Genomic DNA, 12,966 nt, shown 5'->3' on the forward strand with positions numbered 1-12,966 from the left:
CTTTAATTAATGTCTAAATATTTTTATATTTATTAAATATTTAAATTATCCACAATTTATAATTTATATTATTCCATTTTTTCTTCCTTTTTAAAAATTAATTCTAATTAAAATAAAAATCTATTCAAGTTTTTTCGATTTATTGTACGTTCTAAATAATGATTATCGATTCGTAAATTTCGATAGATTTAAGCATTAATTTTTTTATTGTTAATTTATAACCTTAAATTGTTTTGAATAATCAAGTATCTAAAATATCTCTTCGAAATTGGATAGAATTTTAAATCTTAAATAAATCTTTTATCTTTTGAATTTTAAATAAAAATAATAAAAATCAATTAAAATTAACATAATCAATATTTATATCTGAGAAGTTTCTCTCTGTTCATATATAAAAAAATTGCGGATTTTGAATTGGAAATCAGAATTCAATCAGTCAAGATGAAGAAGATTTAATGTCAACATTATTCGATTGGTCGAAATTTATTTTCCAACTTGCAATCACTTGCAATCTTGACACATACATCTGATACGAGCTTGACAAAAAAATTTTTTGTTCTTGTACTTTCTGAACAGGTGCACACGGTGTAATAAGTTGAAATGAAACAGACTATATTTAGTTCACTTCAATTTATTGCGCCGTACATCAGAGAGGAATAAAAAACGGTTAAAATTAATCCAAATACGGTAAACGCTGAGGTTAGGTTATTTTCTTCTTAACAATTAAGAAAAGGATAACATGAACTTCAGCGTTCACCGTATTCTGGATTTACATTATTGCAAAAACTCCCTAATAGCGAGTGCAAGTGCGGAGTGCAAGTGCGGAACTGTGAGGTCGCTGCACGCTTTTTCTTAATTTACACTTTGCAGAGAGCTCGTTCTGCTCGTTACACTTTTTCCCCGTTTGTCAAGGCTTGCTCGACATCGGAGGAAGTACAGAAAGGGTGTTATGTGACGTTTTCCTTGTCACCCACGAACGCGTGTGTTTGCGATACAATAATTCACAATAAATGGCTGGTTCACTAGGCACGATCGATTGGGAAGGTAAGACTGTGTCTGAGGACATAACGAGACTTGTGAATACCGTTAAACGTTTAAGGAAAAGGAATAATACTTTGATATTTGTATTCTTTGTTTACATTGTTAGAGTTGGTCAGAGGAGTGTTCCAAAAATGCAGGACTATGTTCTGTACGTCCTAGATAATGACGTAATCTCCTCTATGCCATTCGTGTTTCCACGTTGCATTATTTGTGATCCACAACAATCGTGACGTGACATTAGGCTTATTTTTTTTCTATATAAGAATTGAACTTCTTACATTTTTCTTTTTCTTTTTTTCATATGGACCGTGTTCCAAAATTTACTGCCAATGTTGGCAGAAAATTTGTAATGCATGTAACGTAAATTATATAATTTTCAATACTGGCAGTAAATTTAATTGAAACATCTTGAAGAAGAAAAGACAAAAGATGAATTATTCCAAAAGTTCAATCTTGGAGTATAAAAAAAGAATTGATTTATAATAGTGTTCTAAAAAGAGCATGTTTCTTGCTCTTAACGATTTTTCTTTTTATGCTTCGTATTTAGAAATTGCTTAGGTCTGATTGCACCAATGTTGCTTTGATTTTAAGTGAGGTTTAAAACTCTTCTATCTCTCCTATTCTCTTGACTTTAAAAAGAGAAAGTGAGTTTTAAGCCACGCTTAAAGTCAAAGTAAGAAATCATGCCTTAATTATATGAGTCACTGTTGCAGATCTGAGGAAGCAGGCGAGGCATCTAGAAAATGAGATCGATGCAAAGCTAGTGGCGTTCAGCAAGCTGGGCATAAATACAGGTACGAGACATGCCACCACAGAGGAGGTTCCTCTCTTGGACGAGGAACAAGTATTCGAAAACATGGCATCAGAGATTGAGACATTGCTCACCAAGGTATTCTTCTTCTTTCTTCTCTTATATGTTTGCAAGCAAATGGATATATTGATCAAATACAATTGACGTAGTTGTTCTCCATAAACGAGAGGATGAGCGAGTTACAGCCAAACGGAGCAGCTATGTTACACACGATGCAACGCCACAAGGAAATACTGAAAGACTACAAGCTGGAGTTCAACAAGATTAGAAATAATTTTACGGCTAGGAAAGACCGCGAGGATCTTTTAGGCAGTGTTCGTAAGGAAATAGAGTACGTATAATTGTCCATTGTTTATTTTATATATTGCATATCTCAAATTTTATTTCGAAAGAAATTAATCTTATGTTCGTTTTGTATAGCAATTACAAAAGTGCGACTGGATTAAATCGGCGCGAAATGTATCTCAAAGAAAATCAACATATTCATAAGTGAGTCAGTCAGCTTGATCTTATTAATAATGCTGTGATAAAGTTAAAAGATATGTTTTATTAATTTTTTTGAACATATGGAGTTTGGGTCATGGAAAGGTGTTAAAACTAAACAGCTGTTTCGAACATATTTATTTACATATGTGTATTTTGTTAAATTTTATCCTTTAAAAATTACAGACTTTCCATTTTTAACACATTTTTGTTGTTACGTTACTGAATACATTGACAGCTGATTAGTTTCAATATTTTTCCATGCAAGACCTGTATTTATATTAAAAAGTTCTTAAGATATATTTATACTTACATAATATTATCATGTATCTTTTTAGTTCCGACCGATTGATCAATGATCAAATAAGCATAGCAATGGAAACACGAGATCACCTCATGACTCAAAGACAAGCGTTCAAACGTATACGAACTCGATTCAACGATATCTCGAATCGATTTCCAGCGGTGAATAGTCTAATGCAGAGGATAAATCTACGTAAAAGAAGAGATTCCGTTATACTCGGCCTCGTTATTGGAGTTTGTACGTTTTTAATGCTTCTGTATGCCTTTCATTAGACGATACAAAGATACTTCCATCTCCAAATAACGATTATTTCACCATGGAAATTTTTGCAATACGCTTCACAGTAAAGATATACATACATTTAAAAGGTACTATGGAGATCTAATAAATATAATATAAAATAATATGTAGGAAATTTAGTATGATAGAATATGCGAGATTGTATGTGCGCGTGAATGATTGAGCAAGTGTTCCTTCCACTTGCGTTTAAAGTGCACGAAAAAAAGTTTATCTGTATAGTTTTTTTTATACTGAAGTACAAGACGTGGGAATATATAATGTGAATAATGAATATATAAGTGAAACTTTCATCCACGTTCAACACGTTAACTTAATAAATGTTAAAATATGATAGTCTTTGTTTGTAATAGTGCTAATTGTAAGGATTTATTGATTTCCCGAATTCTGGAAACAGAATAAGATGACATCATGATTTATTTATGTACGTATTTCCTTTTTGTGGCGGTTAATTTTTTTTCTATAAGATGGGCAAGGGATTTGCACATTTTGCGGTAAAATCATTATATTTCGTACCTGTATAAACCAATAGTTTTGCATTCTGCGTCATTAACACACTTGGTGATAACAATAAAAAGGAAAGGATATATGCTAATTTAGCAGTTTTTCGTTATAAAAAAAAAGTAGCGTTGATCAATCACTTCGAAAACGCAGAATAAGGGATCTTTAAAAAAAGCTTTCGGAGCGAAAATGGTGAGTATCGTCGTCGTTTTAGGTAAGAATTGATTTTACATACACAGACATTTATATGCATATATACACGCAGTGCATTCTTGAGTCATCCGCAAAAACACAACACGGAAAAAAGTTTTCACTAGAAAGCATGATGCCTGTTTCCACGTATACTAGATACTACATTTATAAGTCTCCTCTAGAAAATAGGAACTCAAGCGAGATATAATTGTAAAAAAAAATACCAAACACAAAACGCGTTCCATATACACTAAAGTTTCGCCTCTCTTTTACAGCCTCGATATATATTTACATATATAACTTCATCAGAACTTCCTATAAATTACTTTATGACTTTCCATATAAAATCCTGCTCCTGAATTTTTAATTGCTATCGTGGATTATAAAACCGAGCTCTGAATTGAACACGGTTAATACCTTCGAATCGCATCTACTGCTTCTTATTATTTAAAATAATGCAGTAATAATATATCATGCCTTACAAATAATCAATAGCTAAAGGAATTAAATCTACGATAAGTCTCGCTCTAACAATAAATATCGCACTTCCCTTTGTTCTTTCTCCATTCGTTACAAAAAGGGATTATTGATAGTTGTATAGATATTTTACAATCGGATGTTATTCTCCCCTCTGTCAATCTCTCCTTTATAAATGTAATATATAGTCGCTACCTGTGGAAAACCACGCGGTTGTTTTCACTATGTAACTACCGCAAGACGATTTACGATGGAGATAACTGTGGAAACAGGTGGATGGCGGATCTCTTTTTTTCTCTCATACATAAATGCATCATTCGCACGTTCTTAAGAGTTAAATCACTAAAATGAGGGATTCTAATCACGGATTGATTCTATTCAACTGTTCGGATAGTACTCTACGCTCTAAATCTGTATCTTTGAAGTTTTATTATACCATTAGAGATGATAAATCACGAGGCCCATATCATCGTCATTCGTTCTTCGAATCTCATTCAGACGTACAAATAGACACAAACAATCTACATCCAATATACATGCAGGCCGCACTGGTTGCTAGTTTATGTATCTGAATATAAATATATCGGCTGTATGTACTATTTTTTTCAATCTAATTCTTTTTTCTTTTTTTATGTTTTAAGGCTAATTAGTATAGGTGGAGATCGTTGAGAGACGAGGCGTTGTGTTTTAAATAATTCCGATAAATATCTCATTGAGGTATATAGGAAGCCACCAGACATCTCTACGATTCTGTTTCAATTTTATAAAATCACATAAGAAAATATAGTAAACAAAGAAAAATGTATGACTCAATTGTCTGAGAGAAATAAAAAAATTTCAATTTTATGTAAAATTATATAATGGGAATATATTACGAATATACTTTCTTATTTTAGTGTCAAAAATAATACTTGCCTGTATCAAGAATGTGACTTTTCTTACAGTATATTCAATGATATGTAGAATAGGGATGTGCGATCTCGATTCGATCTTCTAAAAGATCGATTTTTTAATCGATTCGTCAGATTCCATTTTAAGGTAGATCGATTCATTTAATGAGAGATCTTCGAAGCGTAAGGCTGAATTTGGAAATTATATATTCTGATATATCATTTCATTCCTGTTATTCATCGAATGTTAAACAAGAATAAAATGATACTACTAATACCGTCAGATTTGATTTTGACAAGTATAGACATTAAAAAAATCGTATATTTTTACATAATAATTATTATTGTATAATATTTTTATTGCACTATTCAACAATACGTTTTATAATATATACAATAAAAAAGATTTAATATTTTCATTTAGATCTCTATCAATTTATTGAAAATTAATTTTATATATGTCGTGTTCTAAAGAATCCAAAGTTGTAATATTACTGTGCCTATACTGTTTACATTTACACGTTAACATTAATCGGGTTTAACAATATCTGCAGTTACAACTAGTAATTATTACTGACAAATGTATAAAATAAATGTATAAATAAATGCTATTTAAATTGCTATTTAAATGTATTAAAAATGCTAATTAAATTCTAATTTATAACACCAATTGACAGTTGTTAAAATCGAATTTAACACATTTACTTACAATATTTCACCAATTTTGTCAGTTGATTTATATCAGAAGTACAAATGTTAGTTTAAATCTAGATTTTTAAATTAAAATTATTTAAATTAAAATTATTTTATTTGTAGGCAAATCATGTTCAATTGTTGTTGAATTTATACGATCTCAATGAGAAATAACAATGGAATCAATATCGATTTGACGCTGAAATCATCAAATTGACGTCGATTTGATATCTATTCCATCATATCTCACTGGGATGTTATTAAAAAAATTTTAATTGAATCTTCAATAGATCGATTCATTCAGATGCGATTTTTTTAGTAAATCGATTTCAATCCGATTCAAGATTGATTCAGAGATCGATTCAATTAATGGAGATCGCACATCTCTAATGTAGAACAAAATAAGACACATAATTAAATCAGACACAATAGAAATCCATTTTTTAACTGATTCGTATTGTCATAATAAAAAAAGAAAAAAAAAGAAAATAAACGTATAACTTGGCACTTGTATACTATTATAATAAGGAAATTCATGGGAGTATCTTCGTCTGATTTTGACGAGTTTTGAATATGTTGTTCTCTAGATAAAAAAATAAGAGATTTTTTTTTTCTATAAAAGTCTAATTGCACTTTTAGAAAGTACAACATTCCTTTGAAGAAAATCTATTTCTCAAAGTGTCAAAAGTATAAGAGATGTTTCTAAATTATTTTTTATAAATAAAATTTATTCGAACAAATTTTTAAAATTATTATAAAGTATTATAAAGTATTATAAAGTAGTTTTTCAAACTATTCAATTTTTATTACAGTATCAACTGTATAGATAAATATTCGCTTCCAAAGAATCGCTTTTCTTCAAAAAAGTGTTGCATTTTAAAAGTGCTATTGTAAAAAAAAATACGTGATTGTTTGTTTTTGTCTAGAAAATATTCATTATTCAATAATCATCAAAATCGAAGGACATTTGCATGAATTTACTTTTAAGTCTCTTAATGGTAAAATCGGAAAAACACATTTGCAATAGCCATGTGATTACCTCGTCTCTTCAAATCTGGATAATATTAATGATAGTTTTGTAACGATAGAACACTAGTACTAATATAGCAGTAGCAGTAATTTATAGTAATAATGGTAGCCTATAGTAATAACGGTAGCAATAGCTTGTGTATGTGTGTAACACATCTAATTTATGTTTGATTTAACGATCAAACAAAAACCAAAACTGTCGCGTACTTTTATACTTTCCGAAGAGAACCGATTGCTCCGATCGTCTTGCTATTCTCGATTAATCCGCATTCCATCAATAATTCACGTTTAATTAAATTTACTGACACTATTACGACGATAACAATCGATGCTCTTCGGACGTTAGTGTTAATGGCTAGCTTAAAACAATAAGTTAATGGCTAGCTTAAAACAATAAGTTCCTAAATTATATAAACTATTAATCATCATACTTCACATGTCTTACAGGAAAATACGTGCTCTGTCACTCCTCTAAATGGTTGTGCTCTCTTGCAGAATAGAGTTTGTATTCATTCTACTATGCCACACGTTTGCTAGAACTTCATGGATGAAAATATGATTAACGGCGACGATAAAAAATAAACTTCTCCTCTTCTAATTATCTCTCTTCCTCTTCTAATTATAATCAGTGTGGCAGAGGTGTGTGTGTGTGTGTGTGTGTGTGTGTGTGTGTGTGTTGTGTGTGTGTGTGTATGTATAGTATATATATATATATATATATATATATATATATATATACACACATATATATATATAGATGATATATATAGATGATAAAAGAAAGAATTCAACTATTTATTTAAAAATCTACGTGGCAAGTGCTAGAATTCTAGAATGCTAGAATTTTTCGCGAATGATTACATAGACATGACAAAGAAATAAGCAGCAAATTGTAATTTTAGCCTTGTCGATAATTAATCGGAAGCGTTTATTTATGTTCATCACGCTTAGTAGATTCAATTCGGAATCTACTTAGTGCGCCACATCTTAACGGTACCAGGCAAGTAATGTATGCAAATACGCACAATCACGACTGAATTCGCATTTGGACGAAAGATTTAAGAAGAGTCTTTCTACAGTCGCAGTATACTACGTCACATCGAGAGTCTTGCTTGGTCCTATTTATATCTATGACAATAAAATAATTTTATTAACTTGCGGAGATTATCTCGGAGAGGATAACCTTACCCTTGATGAGAGACTCGGCGTTCAAAATGTCTGTTCCTCTGTCTTCTCTGCGTCAGAGGAGAGCGCTTGTCGTAATGACTCCATGCAAGACTTTGGGATCAGCGTCCCGACAATCTTCAATCCTTCATCTGTCACAACAAAAGAAAATTGTTAGATAGTTTCGGATCTTATTGGAACATTAATCGAAACATGAATAGTCATTCTCAAACTCAATTTACCCGTACGTAGCCGTATAACTTGCATCTTAGAGTTATGTCCGGATCGCGTAGCGAGCACATTCTCAACACGACTCCAAACACTCAGAACTGAACCAGCTAATACATTATAGGAACGTCTTCTCAGCCCCACTTCGCAATCTATGCCAAGAGTGGTATTTTTACAATTGCCACTCCAATACGCATGCGAACACGTATTCACAGAAGCCTCGTACTGTTGTGTCCAGTGTGGCTCCGCCTCATCTGCGCTTACCTTCTTGTACTTCTTCTCTAATTCGCCTAGAGTTTCTTGTCGTAGCTGCAGACCCGTGTTGGGCCTGACAATATGCAATCATTAATTTTCAATGTCAAAGATTACTATTTTTAGATTATATTTGCGATAAATTGTGGATATACAATGATATTTTAAATGACTGTACCTATACACCATATAAAGCTGATCCTTCTTGCTTTCGGACTTTTTCTTGCCACTGTCCACCACGACCGCGAGAATGGCCGTCTGTTTGCCATTGCGGATCTGATGACTCAGATAGAAACCCTCCTTAGCTCCAGTCAGCTCCGAGAACTTGTCTGTGACCTCGGACCAACTCATACCGCGCTCGACATGGACTACATGTAGTTCCGTTGGTGCTTTACCGGTCGCGTGCTTCCGCAGAAACCGATAAAGACGCACCCTGCGAACGTTCTCGCCTGATGTACCAAGATCAAGAATACCCATATCAAAACGACCGGTCTTCTTGGCCTGAGTTATAATGGCGTTGAGCGTGTCGGTGAAGTATTTGAACAGACGATTTTGCAGATCGACTGGCATCCCAAGTATACGATTCAGGAACTTTGACATGTTGTTGTAATCCTTATCGAGTGTGAGCACACCGGGCGTACTCTCGCTATTGCAAATCAAACCGACGCCTACAAGCGCGTCCGCCACATCTTTAAAGAAATCACCTTGATAATCCTGAGGTGGTGGTACTAACGGCGGTTCGTATCTGAAATTATCAAGTCGAATTAAGTGCTTATATTCCATATGGAATATTTTTTAAATGTATTTTTAAATTGACACAAACCCCATTATAGTTTTCATCGTCGCTTCTAGAGCCGAACGACCGTACTTGTTGTCAATATTGAATTGCGAGAGATCTCGGGTTTCAGTCGCGCGACGATCACCGTGCGTTAACGCACCCAGACTTTCCAGACGTTTCGCGACGATCGAAGCGAATCGCCTCTCTCCGGCCAAATCCGATATAAGAAATATATACTCCGGCGCGTTGACCTGATTCGATCGATGCGTTCGTCCAAATTGCTGTATCGCTCTGTCCGCACTCCACGGTAACTCGAGCGTGATATGCACACGTCGCATTTGATTTCTAGCTCGCCTGTCGCTTTGTAATGATATACCACTACTAGCTGCTTCGGAGATTATCGCTACAGTCTTCTCTCCATCCATAAACCTGATACATACAAAGATATTCGATAGAATGTCGATATTCAACTTGAAGAATTGATATAAATTATGATTATTATAGAAAACAGTATATAATTCTAATCTGTGAATAAAATAATTATATAACAAACTGCTTTTACTGTTACCTCTGTTTCTCCGTCAAATTAAGAGTTTCTAAAGGAACATCCACCTCTGATCTAGACTCGTATTCTATTCCACCATCTTCCCTTTGCACGACGCGACCTTTTCTACCAGTCATTTCCGCGACATTTTCTGGTCCGCCGAGCTCATCTATCAATTGATCTAGCGTATTTGGCGGCAATCGGTCGCCAAGAATTTCTATTTGTGATAATAACTCCTCTTTCATGCTGCAAGCTCTTTCAATAGCATCTCTAGGCGGTGCTTGATTTTGAGGCACACTTCCGCCCGTAGCACTCATTGACCCACTCATCGCCGTGTCGCCATTACGTTTACTTTTATTACTGGACTGTTTATGCACTAACATTGATTGGATTTTGTCCTGCGTGCTCAAACGTTTCTTCGCGGGTTTCTTCTGCTTCTTGCCCTTTTTCTTTCGCCTGTCCCAGGGATCTAGAGAAGCAAAAACGTAAAAAAAAGTTCTGGAAATTTTTCAATTACAATAAGTTTGTTCATGTCGTACGTTACAGCATGCTCAAATATCCTCTTACTCACTTCAGCATTCATTGGAATAAATAGGAGCATATTAAAGCATGCAATGCGAACAAACCTAAGAAATATGTTCGTGTTGCTTGCACTTTTTGTACAAAGAATCTTCGTTTTTTCTTTCCGAATATTTATTATCTTATTTTAAGTGCAAATATTTTTAGGAATTTCAAGCAACTCAAACAAATCTAATGTAACAATTTCAATTGAAAAATAGAGATCAAGTTACAAAATTGACATTTACCAACGTCAGAATCGCTATCACTGAAGAACGGATTGAAATCAGAACTGACGTTGCTCTCTTCGTCCGTATGGTGATCGTCCTCACTTTCGGTGCCACTTAATTTGTATTCGGAGCCGGAACTGTGAGCGCCGTTTTTTTCTTCGTCTGATATTTCCTCTTCCGATGACCAAGAGCGCACTTTTTTCGTCGCACGCTGTGCTGCTTGACGGATCGGCTTCCTCTTGCTGCCTCCAGCAGAACCGCCAGCGTCGAGATCATCATCCTCTAATTTGAATTTTGGTGGTTCTAAACCAAGAAGACGTTGGATGCGACTACGATCCGGCGCTGGAAAATGTTTTTCAACTAACGTTTGCAGAACTCCCCTGTAAATTATTAAGTACATTAGCAATATATAAATTAATACATAAATTAACATGTAAGAGATTCTCCCTCAATTGTCTAAAACGCCACTGACTTTGCAGTAGAAACGAAGTCGCTGAGCTCGCCGTCGTCACGTTCCAACTGTTCCAAAGTACGTGCCTCACCAGTAGATTGTAAACCGATCACCACGCATTTGCCACACTTGACTGCCTCGCGAGCTACTGACACCGCATGCTTCACCTTCGCAGCGATACAAAGATACTTGAAGAAGCGTTGATGTGCCGACCAAAATTGGCCCCACATTGTTTTCTTCATACGATTCTCCGCATCTATTAACTCTGCTGCTTCCTGGAACCTCTGCATTGCTTCCACCCACTAGATCGAAATAGATTGCGTGAGATTATATGACACAAACGAGTGAAATATTAATGAAGCATTTATATTTTTGCACAATAACTTACCAATCGCACTGAATGATCATAAATTTTTGTAAAATCCTTGGAAAGAGGTACTTCCTCGATTTTGAAGGCAACACCGTGAAAACTCAATTGCCGAGCGATATACATGCCACGCAGCTTCATGTCCATCGCTACGATTTCCATTGCGCCGACACCGCGCTTCTCCACGGCAGTAATAAAACCAGTGAACTCTGGGAAAGGCGTGCCCTCACCCCACATACCTAGTCGTACCATGTAGGCCATGTTGCGAGGTTCAGAAGCACCGGTTGCACTGGCATATACAACTCTAGCCTTCGGAAGCTTATTCTGCAGTTCCAAGACTGTCAATCCTGCACAATTTTTATATCATCAAATAAAATAACTCAGTTATTCATGTAGTCACTCTTAAAAAAAATTTTTACGCATGAAATATCTATTCTAACCTGTCTTAGTAGGTTTTGAACTTCCTGTAGGACACAGATTTTTCGCGCGGTGACACTCATCGAAAATTATCAGACCATCGAAATCTTCGCCACACCATTGCAATAGTTGTTTCAATCGGCTTTTATATTTCCCGCCGCTCTGTGTCGATTCACCAATTAATGCAGAATATGTACTAAAAATCACACCTTTCTTCACATTACCATTCACAGCTGACGAGATTTTCGCGTATTTGAATTTATTCAAAGCATGTACCTGTAAGTCGATTTATTTATTGCAGTTTTTCATCAATTTATCTTTAATAAGTATTTCAAATAGTTAAAACATGTAATTCATTGCGAAATTAAAGTTTTGATATTCTGATAATATATTCGACACAAATAAATTACGTACTTCTATTTTCGATGCACCTATGTCATTCAAATCGCGCTCGGCGTCATATTTGAGATCATTTGACACCGATACCCAAATGGCACGTTTTCGACCTTTCAAGTAATTCTCGAATATAATACCGGCTATAGTCCTGCCCTTGCCAACACCCGCACCATCGCCGATCAAAAATCCGGCGCGTGTACCATCGGGTAAGAGATGCTCGTGCTGTTGAGAAGCATACGTGATGGATTCAAGTTGAAGGGCAGAAAGTGCACCGGATCGTATCGTCTCCTCCGGTATGGAGATTTTGTACCAAACATCCGTTGGTTCGACGCTCGATAAAGATGCTGTTTCGACAACTGGATCCGGATGCTTTCGTCCGAGTTTGACTGTTGATTATCGCAAACTTTAATTAAAGCAAATAACGCATAAATAAATTAAAAGAAATATTGACCGTACGTTTTGTTGGCATATAATCAGCATAAGTCTCAGCAACACCCATATCTTCATCGTCTACCTCTTCCTCTTCTGGAATATTTGGCTGCATCAATTTTGTTGGATCACCTGAATTCATCCACATTTGTGAGACTGTCTTTCCTATGATAAAATTACGAATAGTACAAATTTGCCTTTTAATTTGTTTTTTATTAAAATTTGTAAATACCTGACAATCCTGCCCAGTTGGTAATCCCACTTTGATTAAGTAACTGAACAAAAGGATTTACTCCCATGTTCATACCAGGCATACCCATAAAGCTACCCATCAAAGCATTCATGTCCATGCCTAAAAAAATAATTAAGATTATTTATATATATATATATATATATATATATATATATATATACTACACTACACACATATATAT

The 12,966-nt window shown here is 34.7% G+C and overlaps 2 protein-coding genes across 2 annotated transcripts; one reads left to right on the plus strand and one right to left on the minus strand.

Annotated features, from left to right (window-relative positions):
• Positions 1-1,010: 1,010 nt before the first annotated feature.
• On the plus strand, positions 1,011-2,911 carry LOC105617445 (Golgi SNAP receptor complex member 1). Its single transcript, XM_012199003.1, has 5 exons — positions 1,011-1,044; positions 1,755-1,930; positions 2,002-2,183; positions 2,273-2,341; positions 2,674-2,911. The coding sequence occupies exons 1-5, from the start codon at positions 1,011-1,013 to the stop codon at positions 2,909-2,911; spliced, it is 699 nt and encodes a 232-aa protein (XP_012054393.1).
• Positions 2,912-7,927: 5,016 nt separating this feature from the next.
• Positions 7,928-12,882, minus strand: LOC105617454 (protein strawberry notch). The gene is made up of 12 exons (XM_012199014.1): positions 12,765-12,882; positions 12,560-12,697; positions 12,122-12,489; positions 11,731-11,983; positions 11,312-11,637; positions 10,945-11,225; positions 10,491-10,852; positions 9,709-10,153; positions 9,186-9,569; positions 8,541-9,107; positions 8,125-8,438; positions 7,928-8,034 (listed from the first exon to the last, which is right to left on the minus strand). Exons 1-12 carry the CDS (start codon positions 12,880-12,882, stop codon positions 7,928-7,930), a joined length of 3,663 nt encoding a protein of 1,220 aa, XP_012054404.1.
• Between the last annotated feature and the right edge of the window lie 84 nt (positions 12,883-12,966).

Source organism: Atta cephalotes, assembly GCF_000143395.1.
Source record: "Atta cephalotes unplaced genomic scaffold scaffold00001, whole genome shotgun sequence".
Classification (NCBI taxonomy): Eukaryota; Metazoa; Arthropoda; class Insecta; order Hymenoptera; family Formicidae; genus Atta; species Atta cephalotes.

What these genes read in the sequence shown, in the direction of transcription:
- LOC105617445 (XM_012199003.1), top strand. Translation starts at nt 1,011, where the DNA reads ATGGCTGGTTCACTAGGCACGATCGATTGGGAAG. An exon ending in AGTGTTCGTAAGGAAATAGA is followed by an intron (nt 2,184 to 2,272) that starts GTACGTATAATT and finishes CGTTTTGTATAG; the next exon opens with CAATTACAAAAGTGCGACTG. An exon ending in GAAAATCAACATATTCATAA is followed by an intron (nt 2,342 to 2,673) that starts GTGAGTCAGTCA and finishes GTATCTTTTTAG; the next exon opens with TTCCGACCGATTGATCAATG.
- LOC105617454 (XM_012199014.1), bottom strand. Translation starts at nt 12,882, where the DNA reads ATGGACATGAATGCTTTGATGGGTAGCTTTATGGGTATGCCTGGTATG. An exon ending in TGATTATATGCCAACAAAAC is followed by an intron (nt 12,490 to 12,559) that starts GTACGGTCAATA and finishes GATAATCAACAG; the next exon opens with TCAAACTCGGACGAAAGCAT. An exon ending in ATGATCATTCAGTGCGATTG is followed by an intron (nt 11,226 to 11,311) that starts GTAAGTTATTGT and finishes ATTTCGATCTAG; the next exon opens with TGGGTGGAAGCAATGCAGAG.